The 23,583-nt window shown below is 41.5% G+C and overlaps 2 protein-coding genes across 2 annotated transcripts in view; one reads left to right on the forward strand and one right to left on the reverse strand.

The window, feature by feature from the left end:
- ppa2 (inorganic pyrophosphatase 2) overlaps positions 1-1,452 on the reverse strand; it is an 8,268-nt gene extending 6,816 nt beyond the window's left edge. The window contains exon 1 of the mRNA XM_008287143.1: positions 1,232-1,452. Within this exon, the coding sequence (XP_008285365.1) occupies positions 1,232-1,415 (184 nt within the window). The 5' untranslated portion in view covers positions 1,416-1,452. The remainder of the gene's footprint in view (positions 1-1,231) is intronic.
- A 6,035-nt stretch (positions 1,453-7,487) lies between these two features.
- arhgef38 (Rho guanine nucleotide exchange factor (GEF) 38) lies at positions 7,488-23,562 on the forward strand. Its single transcript, XM_008287165.1, has 14 exons — positions 7,488-7,723; positions 15,951-16,135; positions 16,638-16,755; positions 16,866-17,013; positions 17,124-17,141; positions 17,228-17,427; positions 17,576-17,709; positions 17,808-17,912; positions 18,026-18,145; positions 19,070-19,438; positions 19,533-19,670; positions 20,146-20,347; positions 21,627-21,910; positions 22,800-23,562. Exons 1-14 carry the CDS (start codon positions 7,513-7,515, stop codon positions 22,980-22,982), a joined length of 2,415 nt encoding a protein of 804 aa, XP_008285387.1. The 5' UTR covers positions 7,488-7,512; the 3' UTR covers positions 22,983-23,562.
- Positions 23,563-23,583: the final 21 nt, after the last annotated feature.

Raw genomic sequence — 23,583 nt, forward strand, 5'->3', positions numbered from 1 at the left:
TGTGTCCGATTCATGTCTGAATGTGCAGCATGATGACGTTTCCTTATACGTTAAGACAGCAATCCTACTAAATTGGACCCAGTAACATTTTTTTTTTAAAATCACTTTTGACATGGCTGCACCCAGTCACATGAATGGATAGGACAGCAACAGCAACTCCATCATTTACTTATTGTAAATGATGCCCTACATCAAACGCGAATCATGTTCTTTTTTACATTAGACAAGTGCGCTGTCACAGTCACAGTTCAGTGCGTTGCTTTCCACTGTTTTTAGGAGTCTTTCCTCTGAGTTTCTGCAAAGACTGGTGCATGCAAGGGGCAACAGTAGTAACTTAGATTATCGTCACACATGGACAGGATTTCCAACGTGCAGGAAATAATAAATAAACAGAACTGTTAGTTAAATGGACACGTTGATATGCTGCTATTAGTTTAGATTTAGTCTTTTGTTTGTCATTGCTTTATTATGTATTATACATTACTTGGTGTATTGTCTAATCTTGCGTGAATGACAAATATCACATGGCGCTATCTCTGGCACTGTGTCTGAATGAAGCCATGAGGAACTATAACAGGTAAGCGACCTTTGTCTGAATGACAGAATGTGGTTACTTTAACAAACTGATGACGCCAGGAGTGTAACATATATAATGTCTGAGAAGAGCTTTAGTCAGTGCACTTGGATATGCAATAACTGTAAAATAAGAATCCAAAGTTTATCAGAGTGAAATATTTTAACTCTCATATTTACATAATTTCCAAATACTCTCAATTCTACAACAATGTAACAGACTTCCGGTAATGCAGGTATGACGTTTGGTGTTTAGTTGTCACCCAAACATTTTCAGTGATCCTTCTGAATAACCTCCTGCAGCCACTCCTGAAGATGGGAACATGTTTTATTGACTAGAGGTCTGCCCACGTGACCGCGGAACAGGAAGTAAAACCACGTGAGGATGTTGTCCTGTCCATGCACCTCTTCCTCTGTCTCTGCTAACAAACCATGCACCTATTTAACACACTTAAGCTTGGTGGTTAGCATTAGTGAGATCTGGACCTCAGAGCTAAGTGGTAAACGCGCCACATGCCAAGTAAACCCCAAGCTGTGGGTCAACCTTGACCTGGAGGTCGACCTCGGGCTCGGCTGCTTGTGAAACACCGACCGATGCTAACAGCCGTCTACACATGGACACACACGGTTCCTTCCACAATGGCGGCAAATAACTTACTAAAGTATAGCCGGTAGTCGGGAGAATTCGGGTGTCCTCTCTGCTCCGTTTGATAGTGCATCGTTTTTCTCAGATAACACAGAAGAGGTGCTGCTTGTGTGACCACTTTACTGCGAGAGGCGGAGAAAGAGCCGAAACCTGTCACCAAGCAGCCCAGCGAGCAGCGCAGCAGCAGCGGTCTCATTATAGACGATTCTCCCGGTCCCGGTGGTTCCTGCTTCCCGTCCTCCTCCACACACACACACACTGGGGTAAAGTTACACGGAGGGAGGGCCGGGCTTCCGGTCAGGGGTTTTCAGAGTAAAAACATTCACAGCGTTATTCTGGGAAGATTATGAGTAATAAAAAAAAAACAAAGGCTGTAAACATATAGACATATATTGTAGGTAGATAATGCCTGGGTGATATTCGCAAAATCAGTTTTGATTGTAGTTGTGAGGGATCAAATGTAAAATAATAATAATAAAAAAGATGTATTGACATGGGCAGAAGAATGTGATTGGGAAATGAAATTAATGACAATATGTCACTGGCTTGTGTGTAAACTTCACTTTTTTGTGTGTTTTTAAGAGTGATTCTATAAGAAAGACTCCAGGCCATTTGGTTTAGGTGACAGGTATTGTTATTTTTTTGTTTGTTTTTTGAAGATTTTTTTTTTTTAATTTAAAAAGAGATTTGTCATTCATTTGGAACCATAAATACATCAACTTATCAGAAAGTTTAGTTAACATAGTTAAAAGTCTATAATGAATACCAACAAATATTTTGCACATATTCATTCATCTATTCATTCATTCTTCAAAAGATCTTCTACATATGGCAACATAAAAGTCCTGAATAGGGTTAATGGGCTGCTAAATAGGCTGCCATAAGTCACACGTTTTGCATGACTTTCACCTCTCTTTCAGCCATATACCTGATACCATTTTCAAAATCCCCTTTACTACATGACACAGCAACAATCGATGGGCAGTAACCTGCTATGCTGAAAATTGCAAGTTTTGCAGCCCTGGCAGCTTTGTCTTATTTTTTTTTCTTGGAATTAGCCATTGCAATCACAGTGCTCAGCTCTCTGCATGAAGATCATCCACCAAACTGTCCCCAGACACTATTTTGAGGCGATGCTGCTGCATTATTTCTTTAGCTCAGTTTAGCATGACTGTGATTGGGTTAAAGGAATGCAAACAGAGCGTTTCTTCCCCTATAGCAGAGCGATGGTGAGGTGCAGTCAAACCATTCTGAATACAGGATGGTCTGACTATGAGATACTTTAGGCTGCTTAGCTGCTTGCAAGTTCCTTTTATTGTGCTTTTATTCTTTTTAAAGGAAAGTCGTTTTTTTAACCGGATATTATTTCTGTCACCTTAACTTGACGTTTCCTGTTTCATGTGTAGCAACTTCATTGTACTGCCACCTAGCTTTCTTTCCAGTATCTCTCGGGCGTTTTCCAGCATTAAAACTGCAAAAAATAATGCAGAAAAACAACAACAACAACAACAACAGAAAAACACAATAATCTCAGTTGATGACTCTTACCTTTTGTTCTTGTCTTGTCTGTTCTTTCTTGGTGTCACTGTTTATTCAAAGCTGCAATACAACATCTTGTATGGTGTGTATGTATGTATGAAGAATTGATAATTATGATCTAACTTGGTCTATCTAGGTAGAAAACAAGAAGAAAAACAGACACAACATATTTCTCTAATCATGCCAATGCACACCAGGCTTCTAATATATTCAACAGTAAGTGGAGAATTGAGCGGTTTTGTCGTTCTTTCCTGTCACCCTCTCTTTTTTCTTCTTATATGATGTTTTACGACCTGAAGCGAATGGATTCGACGGCGGTAAACTCCACAAACATCGTGAGATCAAAGTCCATATGCATCCATTGTGCCATAAACAAACACCCACCCTAGCCACCTTGATGTAGCTCTTTTATTATTGTATATGCTGATCTCTGTTCAAACAAAGGACACATCAGCTGCCATAAAAAAGCTGCTTTATTAAAATCTTTAACTGCTTTGTTTTTGATTCGGTTGCCAAAGGGCTTTAATTCTGCTGTGTACAGCCTCTCAGGTCAAAGTACGATGACAGTGGAGAGATGTGGATTTGGATGTTGTAGCAAAATTACAATGAGAGATTGTGGAAATATTTCCAGAAAACATAGATGTCCAGTATTTGATAACTTCTGTACAGATTTAGGATGAAAATTTTTTGGGGGGAGGGGACCAAATAAGAATGAATGGAGATGCAGTGTCAGTCAATAGTCACTTTCATGGCTTAATCAACAGACATTTAAATGACAAATTTTGGGATATTTGATGAACAAATCTGTCATTAGTTGGATATGTTGGAGTGTTTTTCCCTTGGCTGTGAATTCTCTCTTTCAGCAGGTCAAGGGGAGCCACACCCCGAGGGACCTGATCTCAGACAAACCCCCTCAGGGCAAAGCAATTAACACTGTCATGCTGACAGCTTGCAGGAGATAACACTGTTTACTCACTCATATGTTTGTATACAACATGTGGTTGTTTAGCATAGTTTACTTTACCAAACCCACTGGGTTGCGTAACACTGCCAACACTGACGTCGGCTGTGTTTGACCACAGTTTAACTGTGCATGTTTGACAGTGAAGACAGTAAATAAACGTTCGGCTCTTGTATGGTGTCCACGTATGTGCAACAGTGTCGTTTTGTTATCACACCATAGGAATTTATGCAAAACATTGAATGGATGTTGCCTGTATCTCAATTACAAGCAATATGGATTCTATTCATGGTTAATATTTACCTCAGCCAGATCACATTTATCAATAAAATCCCCACTTGTTTTTGTAATAAAACGTCATATTTGTAAGACCTGGTGTAAGACATGATGAAATAAATCATCTTTTGATAGAAGGTATTCTTAAAAACACTAATTTAGGGATCTTCTAGCTGCGAGGCGATGGTGCTAACCACCGAGCCACCTTGCAGCCCCATATTTAAACATTTAGCGTTCAAGTCCAGGACCATTTAAGGAAAAACATCTGTGAAATAGCAGCAGCAACAACTGTAGAGACGAAGGCACTAATGTTAGACAATCATCGGTTTTTCACATCGGCTAAATTTGTTCATCGAACCGATACTGATAAATTGGAAAAAACATTAATATCGTCCGATACCGATGTGGTCGCCGATGTATCATGCGTCCCTAGTCAAGTAAAAGTCAAAGTCAAAGTTACTTTGTTGTCAGTTCTGCTACACACAAAGTTAAAAAATAAATATACACAGTCTAAACTTATAATAAGCTACAAAATATACAGAAATAAACAACCTTAACATATGAAAAATAAACACAAAAGAGAACAGAAGATAATAGATACCTATTGTTTTTATTCATTTTCTGTTGCTGTTGTTGTTTTTTGTCTTATTTTCCAATGACAAACCCCAAAAAAATAAACACACAAAAAAAAGGCGAAGCTCTAAACACCACACGAGGGACGGAGTTGGACAGTGTTTGTGTTACCAGTACATTCAGTGTCTACACTGTTTCTTTCTGTCCTTCCTGGGTTCACACCTCTCACAGCTCCTCCTATTGTTGCCACTTTCTGCAACCCAGAGAAGCAAAACTGAAATACACACACATGCAACAACACACACTTACCTCACATTCTGGAGTTGGTGATGGGCAGATGGGGCATTTGCATCCTTCTCCTGAATGCGCATCACAGTGGAAGGAGAGGTTATCTTTTGACCAAGTCCTTGGCCAGATTCCCAAGAAAACACTGTCTTATACGCAGCTCTCAACCAATCCATTCTGATTTTGGAAACAAATAATATGAATTTTTGTGGAAAAAGTGCATGTGTGAGTGCAGAGGTGGGTATGTTTTGGTTGAGATGATGTGAATGTGGGGTAACACGCTTCAAATGTTGTTTATTTATTGTCTATTTTTTTACCAAATGTTCCTGGACTCACCTACAGTTTCCAGACTTTTATTATCCTCGGGTCTAGCGGACCTGAACAACTAATATAAATGTGAGATTGCTCTCCCATGGGAGGAGGCGCTGCAGGCTGCCTATGAGCAGCAACAAACAAAGCATTTTGACCTGGCTGCTGAGTGCAGAGGAGCTGGCTGGAGGGTGGTTACGTACCCTGTGGAGGTGATGCCAGGGCTTTGTCAGCTCCTCAACCTTTTGACTGCTTCGCAACATTGGTGTCAGAGGAGCAGAACATGGACAAGTTGCGAAAGAGCCGACTGTGGAGGCAGAAAAAAAAGGCAGTTTCTTGGTTGTGGCTGATGGAGGAGGCACGGGAGCCGAGAGCTGAGCAACACCTGGGGCATTTACAGATGGTGGAAGGGAGAATTTTCTGCCACCACGAGATGTACTGGGGTTAAAAGAGCAAAACATTAATGACTGGTGGTCCGCAGCTGACCTAGCCCGGCCTCTAAGGGTGTTTGGTCTGGCTTTCTATAGGTGGAGGCTGTGGGGTCGGCAGACTGGTCATGGTCGAGGTCAAGGTAATCTTAATTATACTCCAGGGGCAGTTTGCAAAGCAAGTCGTACATACAATTATCATTAACAATCAACACACGTGCAATTCACACACATAAAACTGAATTGCATCCTGTTGTTCCAGAGGGTAAATAGCAGCAGGGACAAATGAGTGCCTAAATCTATTGGTGCTCCGCTTGACCAGAGTATATCTGCAACCAGATGGAAACAAGGTGAACTCTCACTTGGATCAGCAGGGACCGACTGAGCCTTCTTTATGACAGTTGGAAAAGGTCATTTAGACTTGTGCCTCCTATTTTGCTTCCCATTCAACACTTTCTTTCAACCTGGTAAGGTAAGTGACCCAAACCAGCAAATAAAAGAGAAGGTTCGAACAGACAAAAAGAATGACACATGCTTATAAAATTGGTCTCAGACAAAAGCTCTGACACAGATTGGCCTTTGCACATCAGAATTTGGTTCAAAGGTTAACTTATCATCAGTTATTGTGCCCAGATTCTTGTACTGTTGAACACCTTTAACCGCTTGGCCATAAATAGCTAAAGGAAGAACAGGGGGGTGCTTCTTCCTGATGTCATTTCTCCTTTTTGTTTGTTTTAGATATATTTATGACCCAAAAGGGGTGTTTACACCAGTCACTATGTTCATTCACCGTTGGACCATGACCTGTATTGCAGACAGGGAAATGGGTTGTGTGCACTCGATCAAAATATTTGTTTTAACATGTTGAAGCCAGTGAATCTGAGGTTGAAAAATGATGAACTGAACCATTTTCTTTAGCTAAAAAATAAAAGTTAATCGCAAACGCCGTAACTGTACTCAGGCGTTAATAGTTAAATTCTCGTTGTTGTTTTTGTCAAGTTCTTCCACCACTGATGATGATAAGGATGGTGGCACTATGAGGTGCTAAAAATATACCGGTCCATGAAATGATCGGGTGACACATTGTTGTCATCTTCTATTTGTGTGCAGGTTGTCTAATAGAAGTTAAACAGGTTTTCTCCACTGATCTGAAAAGACAATGGGAACCAATATTGCCTGTGTTTCAATGGGGAAGAACTGAACTCATTCATTGTTCTGACACACAGTAGTTGCTATGATCACAAATTACTGTGGAAGCATGTGTGTTGATGAACTATTTGTCTTCCCAGATTTGACATTTTATATCTACATATTCATTTCTTTTATCAAAGACTTGTGGAACCTGTTTACTGCATGTAGAATTAACTCAACTAAACTTCTTGAAAGTTTAGCTTTTTTTCCTTCAGTTAAAGAGCACTATTGTGTGGCACTAGCATTATTGTGTCAACAAAAAGCTCCCTGCATTGCCATTTATGATTTACAGCCAGGCCATTTACACGTGCACTTCCTTGTCAATATTTGGTTAAGTGTTGGTGTCTCTGATGCTTTTAGTTTTGAGGACATTTCATTTTAAGGGCAAAGGGAAAACTTTAGAACTTCGTGATCATTTCTTTGTCTTCACCTCTTCCAGAGAGAAAGTGTGTCTCATCACATTTTCTCCCTGCATGGATATGATGGCCTAAAGGGAAGAAACATAGCACTGCAGTGGAGAGGTGTGGCCATATAGTTCTCATGACAGGTAGACACGGGGAGGAGCTGCGTTACCTGTGCAGAGCCAGGCAGTGAGGGCACAGGGAACAGAACACCTGTTGCACTTCCCAGGCTCTCTCTTTTTGTTTCTCCCTCCCTTTTCTCGTCCTTCTTCCTTTCCCTCTGTTCTCCTTCACTGCTCTAAAAAGCACAAGGGAGCTACCCGCCTCACCATGGATCCAAAGGAGGCCAGCGGGAGCGAGAAGGAGAAAGAGAAGGACAAGACGATAAAAAGGAGGAACCGGCCTGTGTTCCTGCGTTACCTGGAGAGGAGAAAGACGGACACTATTGTAGCTGAAGACATGGCCAAAGGTGACATCAACCTGGGGACGCTGGTGAGGAGGAGTCAGTCTGACAAGACGGAGTACAGCGCTAAACTTAAAGGTACAGCAGTTAATGATGTCCCTATAGGGGTCAAACTATGGCAACCTTCTACACACACATGAGCCACCGCTTACTCTGAAAAATATCTCACTTCTCTACTCTGCAAACTTGTTGACACACAGTGGGTAACTTTTAGACAAATCTATCCACTATGGATGAGCTGTAAGTCCACCATCTATAGCTTGAGGGCAAAAATTCAACACACACACACACACACACACAGAGTAAGAATGCACCGCCCCATACTGGGCACCTGTTGTGTTACTATGTGTTGAGTAGGAGATACTCCCACAGGGATANAACTGTCTCTACACAGCATGTCTTCTCATAGGTCACCAGATTAACCAAAGTACACTGCTCAAAAAAAATGAAGGGAACACTAAAAAAACACATCCTAGATCTCAATGAATGAAATATTCCAGTTGAAAAACTTTATTCATTACATTGTAGAATGCATTGAGAACAAAATAACATAAAAATGATCAATGTAAATCAAAATTATTATCCCATGGAGGTCTGGATTCAGAATCATGCTCAAAATAAAAGTGGAAAAATCATATTACAGGCTGATCCAACTTCAGTGGAAATTCCTCTAGACAAGTCCAAAATGAGGTTCAGTAGTCTGTGTGGCCTCCGCGTGCCTGTATGACCTCCCTACAACGCCTGGGCATGCTCCTGATGAGGCAGGATGTTCTCCTGAGAGATCTCCTCCCAGACCTGGATTAAAGCATCAGTCAACTCCTGGACATTCTGTGGTGCAACGTGGCATTGGTGATGTCCCAGATGGATTCAGGTCTGGGGAACGGGCAGGCCAGTCCATAGCATCAATGCCTTCATCATGCAGGAACTGCTGATACACTTCATCCACATTAGACCGACCACTGTCATGCATCAGAAGGAACCCAGGGCCCACTGCACCAGCATATGGTCTCACAATGGGTCTGAGGATCTCATCCCAGTACCTAATGGCAGTCAGGGTACCTCTGGCTAGTGCATGGAGGGCTGTGCTGCCCTTCAAAGAAATGCCTCCCCACACCATTACTGACCCACCAAACCGGTCCTGCTGGAGGATGCTGCAGGCAGCAGAACGTTCTCCACAGCGTCTCCAGACTCGGTCACGTCCATCACATGTGCTCAGTGTGAACCTGCTCTCATCCGTGAAGAGCACAGGGTGGCAATGGCAAATCTGCCAGTCTTGGTGTTCTCTGGCAAATGCCAATCGTCCTGCACAGTGTTGGGCTGTAAGCACAAGCCCCACTGGTGGACGTCGGGTCCTCATACCACCTCATGGAGTCTGTTTCTGACAGTTTGAGCAGAAACATGCATATTAGTGGCTGACTGGAGGTCATTCTGCAGGGCTCTGGCAGTGCTCCTCCTGTTCCTCCTTGCACAAAGGAGGAGGTAGCAGTCATGCTGCTGGGTTGTTGTCCTCCTACAGCCCCCTCCACATCTCCTGGTGTACAGCCAGTGTCCTGGTATCTCCTTCATGCTCTGGACACTGTGCTGAGAGACACAGCAAACCTTCCTGCAACAGCTCACATTGATGTGCTGTGAGCTGCACTACCTGAGCTACTTCTGTGGGCTGTAGACACCACCTCCTGCTACCTCTAGGGGTGAGAGCACTGACAAAATGCAGAAGTTACCAAAATATTAGCCAGAAAGGATGAGAACAGAGACATGATCTGTGGTCACCACCTGCAGAACCACTCCTTTAAAGAGGCTGTCATGCTGATTGCCTCTCATTTCCACCTGTTGTTCGTTCCATTTGCACAACAGCAGGTGAAAGTGATTCACAATCAGTGTTGCTTCCTAACTGGACAGGTTGGTTTCGCAGAAGTGTGACTGACTTGGAGTTACATTGTGTTGTTTAGGTGTTCCCTTTATTTTTTTGAGCAGTGTACTACCTTTGTATTAAGCCTGTTTCAGAGACACACTACGTTCCTGTTAATCCGCTGGCAACTAAATGTGTCCGATTCATGTCTGAATGTGCAGCATGATGACGTTTCCTTATAAGTTAAGACAGCAATCCTACTAAATTGGACCCAGTAACATTTTTTTTTTAAAATCACTTTTGACATGGCTGCACCCAGTCACATGAATGGATAGGACAGCAACAGCAACTCCATCATTTACTTATTGTAAATGATGCCCTACATCAAACGCGAATCATGTTCTTTTTTACATTAGACAAGTGCGCTGTCACAGTCACAGTTCAGTGCGTTGCTTTCCACTGTTTTTAGGAGTCTTTCCTCTGAGTTTCTGCAAAGACTGGTGCATGCAAGGGGCAACAGTAGTAACTTAGATTATCGTCACACATGGACAGGATTTCCAACGTGCAGGAAATAATAAATAAACAGAACTGTTAGTTAAATGGACACGTTGATATGCTGCTATTAGTTTAGATTTAGTCTTTTGTTTGTCATTGCTTTATCATGTATTATACATTACTTGGTGTATTGTCTAATCTTGCGTGAATGACAAATATCACATGGCGCTATCTCTGGCACTGTGTCTGAATGAAGCCATGAGGAACTATAACAGGTAAGCGACCTTTGTCTGAATGACAGAATGTGGTTACTTTAACAAACTGATGACGCCAGGAGTGTAACATATATAATGTCTGAGAAGAGCTTTAGTCAGTGCACTTGGATATGCAATAACTGTAAAATAAGAATCCAAAGTTTATCAGAGTGAAATATTTTAACTCTATTTACATAATTTTCAAATACTCTCAATTCTACAACAATGTAACAGACTTCCGGTAATGCAGGTATGACGTTTGGTGTTTAGTTGTCACCCAAACATTTTCAGTGATCCTTCTGAATAACCTCCTGCAGCCACTCCTGAAGATGGGAACATGTTTTATTGACTAGAGGTCTGCCCACGTGACCGCGGAACAGGAAGTAAAACCACGTGAGGATGTTGTCCTGTCCATGCACCTCTTCCTCTGTCTCTGCTATCAAACCATGCACCTATTTAACACACTTAAGCTTGGTGGTTAGCATTAGTGAGATCTGGACCTCAGAGCTAAGTGGTAAACGCGCCACATGCCAAGTAAAACCCAAGCTGTGGGTCAACCTTGACCTGGAGGTCGACCTCGGGCTCGGCTGCTTGTGAAACACCGACCGATGCTAACAGCCGTCTACACATGGACACACACGGTTCCTTCCACAATGGCGGCAAATAACTTACTAAAGTATAGCCGGTAGTCGGGAGAATTCGGGTGTCCTCTCTGCTCCGTTTGATAGTGCATCGTTTTTCTCAGATAACACAGAAGAGGTGCTGCTTGTGTGACCACTTTACTGCGAGAGGCGGAGAAAGAGCCGAAACCTGTCACCAAGCAGCCCAGCGAGCAGCGCAGCAGCAGCGGTCTCATTATAGACGATTCTCCCGGTCCCGGTGGTTCCTGCTTCCCGTCCTCCTCCACACACACACACACACTGGAGTAAAGTTACACGGAGGGAGGGCAGGGTTTCCGGTCAGGGGTTTTCAGAGTAAAAGCATTCACGGCGTTATTCTGGGAAGATTATGAGTAACAAAAAGAAAAGACTGTAAACATAATGACATATATTATAGGTAGATAATGCCTGGGTGATATTCGCAAAATCAGTTTTGATTGTAGTTGTGAGGGATCAAATGTAAAATAATAATAATAAAAAAGATGTATTGACATGGGCAGAAGAATGTGATTGGGAAGTGAAATTAATGACAATATGTCACTGGCTTGTGTGTAAACTTCACTTTTTTGTGTGTTTTTAAGAGTGATTCTATAAGAAAGACTCCAGGCCATTTGGTTTAGGTGACAGGTATTGTTATTTTTTTGTTTGTTTTTTGAAGATTTTTTTTTTTTAATTTAAAAAGAGATTTGTCATTCATTTGGAACCATAAATACATCAACTTATCAGAAAGTTTAGTTAACATAGTTAAAAGTCTATAATGAATACCAACAAATATTTTGCACATATTCATTCATCTATTCATTCATTCTTCAAAAGNACACACACACACACACAGAGTAAGAATGCACCGCCCCATACTGGGCACCTGTTGTGTTACTATGTGTTGAGTAGGAGATACTCCCACAGGGATAAAGCCACATATGCAAACTGTGCTCCAAACTCAGGCACAGAGGAGCGGCTTTAAAAAGTGTTCCACACCAGCTTGTAAACAAGACTTGACGCCAGAGATGTGTAGAGAAGGAACGTACAGGTTGTTTTTCATCATCAAGTTTATTAAAAGAGTTTTAAAATGTTGTAAGATGTTACAAGTCACTTTGTGTTTATAACATTTAAGCAAAGAATGGACAGTGTTTGACCATAGGCTCATAAGAAAACAGCTGCAAGGGGAAATGGGTTGTGAAAAAAAAGTCAGTCTGAATGAATGTTGCCTCATCACATCTGCTGACACGGTCTTTTCATACTAACACATATCCATGTTGCTGATAAACTGGATTCTCTTGTCCTCAGAGTGCAGTCATCGACTGAAAATGCTGCATTACCGGTAGAGGGACATAGGTTGTCGATTAAGGTTTACTATCAAAGATTAGCCAAAGAATGTAGGCTTTCCTGTACCATGGGTCTTCGGTGCATTAGTTCCTTGGTTTCATCTCCAGTGAAGCAAACACACCGCGTGCCAATGACTAATGGCACATCACATTGTGCCACAATGAATAATAGCAGCAGGATTAAAGCAGAAAAGTATAACCTACTTCTCACAATAGATAGCTTTTACTCATACAAACACACGCTGGCCTTATCAGCTGCAGCTCTGTTTACCTGAAATAGAGCCACTCTCCAGTTCTTTGCACTTTCTGCTTTCTTGACCAACCTGCAGGCAGACAGAGTTGTCAAAAAACACTGCGTTGTTTTCAGTAAACCAATTACCCGCCCTTTTCGACTTTAGCCTCACACCTGACGGGCAGCATTACATATTTACAGTGGTATTAGCAATGCAAATATTGACAGAACGATGACTTCACTGAAAGAGGAAACATGTGAGCTGCTGCTCGACAGCCTGTTCTCATCTGCTTGTCAGACAGGTTGGTCAAGCCATAGAGCCATAGCAACATGACATCATCATGTGTAATTATTTGCAGCAGCGAAATATAATAGTTCTGATAAGGATTTACTAGCAAAAAGCACATAAATGGACAGTAAAGGATCATATATATTCTTATGTATTTATCTACTAACTAATCATGGGGCAAGTTATTTTGTTTATATTGTATGGAAACTCATTTATTCTTGCTGTGTGACCTTGATTAAAACATCCAAATGTGTAGGCTTTGTTGAAAATAAAATGAATTAGATTAATGGTAACAAACTGGATAAGGTTTCAGATTTTATTTTATTTTTTAAGTACAAGATATCTTCAGCCTCTCTTCAAATTCAGCATATTTTATCCAAAATATATTACCTGTATTCCTGAGTGACAACTTCTCATTGTGCTCTTTGCTGTGCAGCAAAGTCTAGCATGCCATTTCTCTTGATGGCGATACATGATACACCAGGCCTTGTATTCTTTCCGGGGCAGCCTGTTGGATCCCTTTCACTGGGCTGAACGGTGAAAAGGCCTGTATCCACTTTCATGGGAACTCCTGTGCCAGTAACCATACCTCACCAAACATAATGCCAGCAAAAGGATAAGTCAGCACAGTTTGAGATGTGCCACTGAGTCTCGATGGGTTATAATACACTTGTTAACATTGTGAATGTGTCCGGCCGGGTTTGAATGGGACACACAGAATCCAAAGTGATTTTCACAGAGTCGGCATGTCAGTGGCAACAAAGTAAAGTTGATAATATTAAAAAGAAACACGAGCAAGGTTTAAACTACAATGTCCTTCTGTCCTACAAGTCATCAAAATACATGACCTAATTCCTCATTAAGGGGACTTTTCTCACAGGTGGAGGTTTTCACATGTTCTGGGCTCCTTTTACACATGACACTTGATGATACTGTTGAAGGATGATTATTATATGATTTTTACATGACATATGACAAACAAGCACACTCACATTCACAATTTAGAATCACCAATTAACCCCAACATGTTTTTGGACCTTGTGGGAGGAAGCTGGAGAACCCGGAGAGAACCCACACTGCACTGGGAGAACATGCAAACTCCACGCAGAAAGATCCCGGGAGTCCTCACTGGGACATGAACCGGGAATCTTCTAGCTGTGAGGCAACAGTGTTAACCACTGTGCAGCACAACAACAACAACAACAATAGCAATGTTTATGCGATCATCTTTATTTAGCACATTTCAAGTGTTTGACAGATAAAGCAAATAAAAAAAGTAAATAAGAACAGAATCGAATATGTAACAAGACAAAATAATTTAATAAAATCTTGCACACATTTTGAAAATGATCACTGAGGAAAGAGGTAAATTATGAAAGTAAGTTTTAAGATGAGATTTAAAAAAGGACACTGAGTTTCTAGTACAAATGAGTAAGGCCCTGCTCGAGGATCTGAGGCAGTGATTAGACTCAAGGATCAATAAAATCATAAAAATCAGTTTTAAAGCTCATAGGTGGCAAGTGGAGGGAAACAAGAACTGGTGTAATGTGCCACTTATTTCAGTACATGAAGCTTGGTGGCCTTTAAATAGATTTAAAAGGTATTTATCCAAAGTGTCATTTAAATCACAAAACAGATGGTCATCTTCTTATTTCGGGATTTTCTTTTCTTCACAAATAATTAAAAGCTACTACGTTCATGTCAGTGTGCTGTGTACAGTCATACCCACCATGGTTTCACAATAGACATACTTTGATTTCACCTGTAAAAACTGTCTATCGATCATTACGAGGAGACACTATGTGGCCACCTATTTCAAGGAGCTTTAGTTTAGATAGTCAGAAAAGTGATGAATCATCACTGCAGATGTTAATTTCATCACTGTATCACAAGCGGGTAAAGTGAGGTACAACGGTACGCAGTGTTGCAGGCAGAATGCGATCAGATCTCTGCCAGAGTCACCCACGAGTGAGCACAATCTGCACAGAGCTCGCATTCATGACAAAGCACTGCCCACTGGACAGAAACACATGATCTATTCTACTTAGCTTCAACAATGGCCGTCCAGTGGATATTATACCTTTCTGTTTCTGCAGCTTTTAACTTATTCCTATTCCCATAAAAAAAAGTGCTGTTCAAAACCCAGAATTAAGGACAATCTGTACAGATAGGAGGTGCAAGCCTACACATTGCATCTTTTTTGGAAAAGGTGCAGCTAAATATCATGTAAAGAAGGTCTCAAAATACTTTGCACATGAAGACTAAGTTGAACTTTTTAGGGCAGGATCTTATGCATATTTATGCCTGTGTTTATGTGTGTGTAAAATGACTAACCTGAGGCAGATGGAGTAAATTTGTCTGCATGTGCACGTGTGACTGTGTGTGTGTGCACTTGTGTAAACCTGCTTTAGTGTGCATGTGTGCGTGTGTGTGCTTCAGTTTTGTAGGTGTGTCATTTTGTGCCACTGCCTCCCCCCCCACACACACACACACACAGACACACACTCCCAGTCTGAGCAGATGGGATGCCTGAGCACGCTGTAGAATTACATCAGCGTCGCGATTAGTTTCGTAACCTGACACAGGCCTCGCAGCCTTCTGTCTCCCCCCCTTCACCTCTCTCTCCCTTTTCATTGCTCTCTCTTCCCCCCCAGAGGAAGAAGCAGTGCGTGGCGTCGATTAGGCAGCAAGGAAGCATCCCTCTTCCCCGAGCAGACACTCCTGCCTGCCATGCAAAGCACAGAGCAGCCACAGACTGATTAGGCAGCAGAGCAATAAAAAACAGAGAAGTGAGCCTGACTGGCATGTTAAGTGAGGCCTTTTGGCATTCAAGTCAAAATAATTAGATCACCGTGAAATACCGAATGCTGCTCGGGCGTCACGAGGATGTGTTCGAGGAGATGTATGTTTTTTTTTTTTCAAAGAACGCACAGTCCGCACAGCTCGGGTGTTTACCAGGATTTTAGAAAACGTGCATGTGCCACAGATGGCCTGAAATGCTGCCAAAAACACAACATTTTCTGAAATTGCAATATTACAGCAAAAATATATCATCCGTTTTGCCTGACCTTGTGTAACCTGTATGACTTGTTAGGCCAGATGCCGTGTTGTGATTATATCAGATATTATTATATAGATTAGATTATATCAAGCTTGTTAGCATTGTTAATCTTTAGACTCATTTTTACCATTTTATCTTCAGAGAAAATGACACCTCATGACCTGTCCACACCCCCGTCTCCGGCCCTGGACCCGGAGGAGGCCCGTTTGAGAAAAATGAACCGCAGGGCAAAGGTCATTCAGGAGCTTGTGCAGACTGAAAAAGACTTCCTCACTGACCTGGAGCTGTGCATCAGGGAGGTGGTCCAACCTCTGAGAAATCTGCAGGTAGATGCTTTTTTAGGATCCTCACTGAAGTGTCTGATACACTAAATGTATAAACATCTACACACACAGCAACAGCAAAGAGAATAAGTTACTGAATGCTAATATTTTCTACAAATAAATCAAGTTGTAGAGTCTGGGGTTAAACCTCAAAACATTGATGTTCACATGTGTTGCTTCTTTATTTTGTGCATCTTTACCCACTTTATAAGATAATTCTCATCTGGTTGAACCTAATTTCTACACCTGCACATTGGTTTCTGGTAAATCATGAGAATTCAACAACATTTAGGGACACTTTACTGACACACTGGGTGCCAGGAACCTCCACTAGAATATGAAGACAATGTCAAGCCTAGAAGATAAATTATTAACACTCAGTATTTGTTTGAACAAAAAATCTGTTTAACTGACAAAAAAAATGCATTGTTATGTGATTCAATTAACATTGATTTGGACGTAAAATAGACCTGTTTCAAGCTCTTGTCCCCTTCTCTTTTGTCAGGTTGTGGATGTGGATCGACTGTTCACCAACATGGAGACAGTGTGTGAGGTCTCGGCAGCCCTCCTTCACAGACTGCATGCAGCCATGGCTGACCCTGATCCAGAAGCAGTCGTCATAGGTGAGGCTATTTAGACTCTTCACTCTTGATTGCCCAATTTCATACTTGCTGACTGTTGCTATTCTGGTCAGCACTCACTGAAAGGTCCTGTTTTTTGTTTTTTTTTAAAGGAGAAGTATTTATTCAGGCAAAGGCAGCTTTAGAAGATGTATATAAGATTTACTGTTACCATCACGACGATGCTAACATGTCGCTCAAATCCTACGAGAAAGAGGAAGAAATTAAGCAACATTTTACCACATGTGTATTAGCACTGAAGTAAGTCCAGTCACTTTCTGAAAATATTTTTCACATTATTTATAACTAAGTAACTCTAAAACATCCCTTTCTGCCTTTAATCATTGATATTTTTGACTTTTTTTGTACAGGAAAATCTATGACCAAGAGTAAGTATCAAAAGTAATCATTTGCACAAATGTTCTCATCATGTTTCTCATCATGTATTTAATACATTATGTTCTTATTTTCACAGAGGGAAACCTAATTTATTGGATATGGGTTCACTGCTCATCAAACCCGTCCAGAGGATCATGAAGTATCCGTTGCTGCTTGGGGAGCTGTGGCACGCCACACCCGAGGACCATCCAGACCATCGGCCGCTGCAGGAGGCGTTTACCGCTGCCAAGATCATAAATGTTAACATCAATGAGTTCAAGAGGCGCAAGGACATAGGTGTGATTCCATTTTATACTAACATATATGTGGGTATTTTATTACATTTGTGATTTTGCTACCTGTGAGCACAAAGTGGGTTTATTGTAAATTATCTATGCAAGCACAATTCTTACAGTGTTGGTTCTCTGTTCCTACTTGTTCTCAGTTATGAAGTACAAGAGGTTGGAGGACGAAGGCACACTGAGGGGCAAACTGAACAAGTTCAACATCCACTCTATTCGGAAGAAGGGAGACAGGTTTGCTGGTTATCTCAAGATCCTCACAGGAGTTGAACCACAGGTGAGAAAATAGTGACGATAAACTTTCCTACACTTATTTAATTTAAATAAATCATTGGCTTGTGTTTAAGCTGTGTCCCTGAACCCTTATTTCTGTAGGTGAGAGATGAAGTATTTGACAGAGAGGAGAAGCTATTCAGGAGTCTGGAGAAAGCTGTGAGGCAACTGGTCAAGAATGTTCACTGCTACCTGCAACACACTCAGGTGAGCACAGGATTCAGCTTCTCCCATGACAACATGTGTTTGGTTGAATGATTTTAATTATTCTTTCAGCTTTCTGAGGCTTTTTTTTTTTTTGCTCAATGACGTTTCTGCAGGAGATGGTGTCTGTAGCTGTTCAGAACGTGCAGGACATGGAGAACATCGTCAAGGATCCAAACAAAAATGGCACAAATGGTTCATCGCTTAATAATGGCAATGATCCCTATAAGCATTTTGTAAGTATGGCTTTTGTTGTACCTAACAACCGAATTGTTGGTGGTTTTATCCAGTGCATACTTTACTGTCCAGTTTTCTCCTCTTCCTTTTCTTTCCTAAATCTTCCGTATTTGTATCCGTCCTTGCTTTGACCTCCCATTCACCCTCCAACTGGGAGTCATCTGTCACTTTGCCCACAGCTACTTGTCCTCTGTCCGTTATATTAAAACCTCTCTTTCTCTGCCTCTAACCTTGCTGTTAGATTCCTCAGTTACCCCGCTGCATTCTCCTTTCTACCCTCTTCCCTCTGTGGACCGTACTGTCACCAATTCTGAGGTAACGTCTTTATTAGAATCTTTGTGTAGCACCTCTTCACTGCAGCATTTCAGCACTGCTTCAAACCAAACTCTGTAATGAGCTTTACAGAATGACAGTAGACATAAAAGCTTGTGTGCTCTACGAGGAAAAGCAACTCTGTCTTTTTGTGTAAGAGGTTTCATTTTTTTCCCCCTACAATCAAAACATGACAGCTCTAACGGATAGATGCTTTCGAGAAGCATAACATTTTCACCGAAGGAATGGTTCTTTTTACTTTATGTATGGGGCTACCCATTAGATGCATCCTGCTATAATAGATGAAGTCTGTTATGTCACCGTAAACAACATCCAGTTTGTCTGTATGCAAATTGGACAACAGCAGCTCTTTTGTTATGTTGAAGTATACTTTACCATCTCCACTTTAAGAAAAGTGTTGTGCATTAGAGATGCTATTGCATATTAAAAACAAGACATCTCATGTTTCATACATCACAAAAAGCCTTAAAAATACATTAAATTTCACTAAAAGTACCCGCTTACATGTGCAGAGTGCAAAATAAAGACTATGTAGGTTATGAAATAAGCAGACTAATCTTCATCTTTTATCATTTTTTTTTTCCCTCCAGAAAGACAGTATGGAGCACTTGGTCCTCGCCCCCCTCTCCTCCCTGCAGGGCATGTTCACAGCCCCACAGAAGCTCATCCAGAAACGTTATGACAAATTACTAGATTACTGCAGTCGCCTGGAGCGCTCTTCCTCTTTTTCATCCTCGTCATCCACAACGTCTTCCACTCCTTCGCTGGTTTCAGTAGACCCACCTGGTCCCGCTAGGAGAGACTACGAAGCTCTCAATGCTTTGCTAGTGGAGGAGTTGCAGAGGTTCAACATGGCCGCCTATACCATCCTGTCCAACAGCGTGGTGTATCTAGTGGACCTGCTCAGAGGGCTGATGAATAACATACTGGTTGGCGCTCCATCCATACAGCAGCTACCAGTGAGGATCCCACACATAACATCACATTATCAGACATAGTTTATTTTTAGTCTGATTAATATTGATATTCAATGTGTTGTGTTTGGCCTCTCAGGCTCCTCTGTCAAACATTGCTGAAGTGCAGAACAGCATCATGGATGAGCTGAACAATCTGACTTTCGTCAAGGATAATGCACAGAAGTTAATGGAGCGCAAAGTCAGCTTTGAGAGACAACGAGACAAGAAAACAGCGGTAAGAAAGTGGAAATGATCAAAAGCAGATTATTCACATCTGCAGACTAAAGGGGTCTCTTTATAGTCTGTAACATTTAAATGCTTGATCAGTTGTCTAAGCATCTGTAAACTTCTCATTGACAGCAGATTAAAACAAAAATTCCTCTGATTTTCAGAAAGTTTTTTGAAACGATGCCAAGCCGTGAATAAAAAGCTACTCGTCTTATCAAAGGCAGAAGAGAAAACAGCTCCAGGCTGTGATCAAGTAGTGCACTTGGCCACTAAATGTGTATCTATTCAGAAGTGTACATATTTAAATACACATCTGCACATGGTATTGCAGGTGACACTTAAACCACTGGGGTCCTATTACCCTCCCTAGAGCACCGTCATACACTGATAACTAACACCAGACCTACATATGCCTGCACACCATATACCCACTTCAAATATTTACACCAGCACTCCTTTGTGCTGCATGTGTTGTCCTCCAGATGCCGGAGGTGCAGCATCAGACGGAGGAACAGCGCACCTGGCTGCTGACAGAATACCCACTGAGCCGCCTGTACCAGCTGAAGAGGAAGTGTAATGGCTGCCAGGAGCAGGACCTCAGCCTGCTGGAGGGAGAGCTGGTGGCCCTGCTGGAGGACACAGACCCATTAGGCAGCAGCAGCCGCTGGCTGGTTCACACTGGAGGTAAGTTTGTGTGTGTGTATGTGCATAAGGAGAAGGACCCTCGAGGCAGAGGTAGCTTCATACTGTTAGGAAGACATACAAGGTGAATTGAGTTATCACACTAGATCATCTGCAGGTATGGTTTGCATAGGTCTCCTCTGACGCATATTCCTCTGTGAATACACCAGCATCTATTAGATGACTGGGGCCGTGTACACACACCAAACTTTACTTTCTGTCACTGACAAGTCAGCACACAAGAATTAGTCCCAGGAGCTCCTGTGATGTCATGGTTGCCGGTGCCTCTGGAGATGGTTGCCTCACAACAGGGCCAACTCCATAGCTTGTCTCTATCTCCCCTTTACGTCTAGCAGAGGCACCTGAGATCCCAGCGTCTTGTTTGGAACAAACCGCTGCACGTTGTAAGCAGTGTTACTTAGAGTACAAAGCCTTTTCCTCTGGGTATTCAGAAACAAGGATGGAGAGATTGCGCTTGTGCTCCTCTCTGTACTCTGCAATAACAAGTTCTTTTTTTTTTATGAGCGCTAGAAAAAAAAAAGAAAAAGTGCAGGTACGTTTCTTGGTACGAAGTACATTCTTCACAGACCCCTCTTCTCCTCTGGGATAAAAAGCATTCCCAGGAAGTTGTTGCGCGTCCCTCTGTTTATATCAACACCATGAATATGCTTGCCTCATATTTACACACTCTTCATTCAGTCGCTGTAACTGGATTTAAGATTGTGTAAGAAGACGGTCTAGCCTCTAACTGAAATGTTTAGAGACTCAGTGGGAGACATGCAGTCCCATATATTAAGATCTCACATGTATGTCTTAGAAATAAAGTCTTATTACGCTTTTTAAAATGTATTTTTTACAATTACTGTTAGACAAAGGGTTCATTCCCTCAAATTACAGGAGAGCATGCTCTCAATAACACTATCCAGCCATGGAGATAGTTTGAGTTTTTTCCCCAGGTGTTGACATGCATTTCACTCCAACATGATGAGTTTTTCATGTGATACCTTAAAAAACTGTATGAAAAAGTCTAAAGCATTTTGCTACTTCCTCAAATAATCCAGCGATGGTTGACACTGTGTTCTGTGGATCATCAAAATTAGTACTGTTTGTGAATAAAGATGCTGAGTTAAAGCAAACGAAATCACATTTAGCAGAACAATCTGCAAGGCTAGACACAGGAGTAAAGTGAGATTTTTAAAACTACAATTTGGGCGAATCAATCCTTTGAAATCGACTCAGAGGTCAGGCATCCTGACAAACTGTCCCCGTGTGTCTCCGTTAGGTACACAAGGCTACGTCTACTCCACATTCCTGAAGCAGTACAACCCTCTGAGGGACTCACAGCGAGCAGGCCAGATGGCGAAAGAGCAGCAACAGCAGCAGCCACCTGCCATGGTGGATGAGGACTTTGATGATCTGAGTCTGTTCGTGTCGGGAAGTGGCAGCAGCAGCCTGCGCAGCTTCAACCTCAACACCACTGACAGTAGCTCAACGCTGTCCGGTCTACAGGGGGAGCTGGAGAGCGCCGATGACCTGGAGGACACACTGGACACAGAGGCTCAGCAGGTGTGTATAGTGTCCTGAAGTTATATCAAAACTGATCTTGCACCATATGGATGTCATTTTAACATATTGCATTGCTTAGCATTATGGAGGGTGGAAAAAAAAACCTGGTTTACGGGACAGAACAGTTAAGGTCATAGGGATTAACGTCCTTTCCAAGTTTCTGCAAAAGGTCAAGTTATAGAATGATTGCAGATAATGTGTGTATGAACAAACAAACATTTTCACAACATTTGAAATAAACTTGTCAGAAAGTTGGGGAAAAAAAACAAAAAAACAAGCCGAAACTCAACAAATCACACATCACATAAACCTTGTAATTACAAAAATATAAAGGCTCAGCAAACCATGTAACTTTAAATGGGTTTTCAGAGCCAGAAGAGAGTCCATCTATAAAACATGAATTATTAGAGAGAGGCAGTAAAATAAAGTCGCACTGGTATATGGACTGGATCAGTAAGAGATGCGTCATTGTAAAAAAACACATTTGATAACTTTACAGTGTCTGTCTAGCTTGCATTAAAACTAAATGGATTGGATAACATCACATGGTGGTGGCTCTGCTCTCTGTCCCTGGGCTTTGTTTTCCTTGACACTATGTCTCCATCTGCTATGACTAATACGCCTGATTTTCATCATGGCACAACTCCGTTACTGGTCTGAAAATACAATGTGCTGACAAGGGTCACTAGGTTGTAACCGATGACAATTAGTACTGATATTAACTTTTTATCCTGGTAGAAAGCTGACTAACAGTGCCACCTTCTGGATTTACAGGAGGACACACAATATTACTGATGTGTTTGTTTTTAGAGTGAAAATGAACACCTCAAAAGTGCTTTTGTTTGAATCTGTTTGACTACATATCGGTTGTGTGTGTTTTTTTTCACAGTTTTATGCCGTGTACGCATTTCAAGCCCGCTGTGACCAAGAGTTGACCTTGCAGGAGTACCAGCATGTCCGCATCCTTCAGTTCTGTGACCTGGGAGGCAATAAGGAATGGTGGCTAGCTGAGGCTAATGGACAAAAGGGATATGTCCCTGCCAACTACCTTGGCAGGATGTCCTATGCATAAATAGAGGGCTTCTATTTATGTGTAAGGCATTTAGAAAACAAAATGCAACAATGGAGAAAAAAAAACAAAAACTTGTGATTTTGAGCTTCAAAGTTCACTCTTAAACTTTTCATCTTACTTTTCAATCTTATGTTGGAGCTGATTTTCCTGACAGTAAAACACATGTTACATTTCTGCTTTGTGAATATCCAAACTGCACTAAGTATCACTCGGTGTTAGTGTCAGTTGCCTTACACCATAAGTATTGATGTCAAGTCTGCTTTAACTTCAGGATCTCATTAAGAGAGCTGCCCAGTGGGACTTGACCAATAATCTGTGATGAATATGGATACATATATAACAACACAGGGCACTGTGCTGAGCACTTTTGTATTTCAGTGTTGTCGAGTTTATATTGATAATGAAGTAATTCAACGATGAAGTACATTTATATGTGAAGTGATTTATAGATGAAGTGTGTACTATATGTGAAAAGATTTATACGCAAAGTATGTTTTATGTCCATTCAATGAAGAAATTTATGTCATGATTTACATTTTTATCAATGACAACATGAATAAAAAAGAACTTTATGATTTTACTAATGTGGTCCATTCTCTCT

This window comes from Stegastes partitus, unplaced genomic scaffold (genome assembly GCF_000690725.1).
Source record: "Stegastes partitus isolate 25-593 unplaced genomic scaffold, Stegastes_partitus-1.0.2 Scaffold11, whole genome shotgun sequence".
Classification (NCBI taxonomy): Eukaryota; Metazoa; Chordata; class Actinopteri; family Pomacentridae; genus Stegastes; species Stegastes partitus.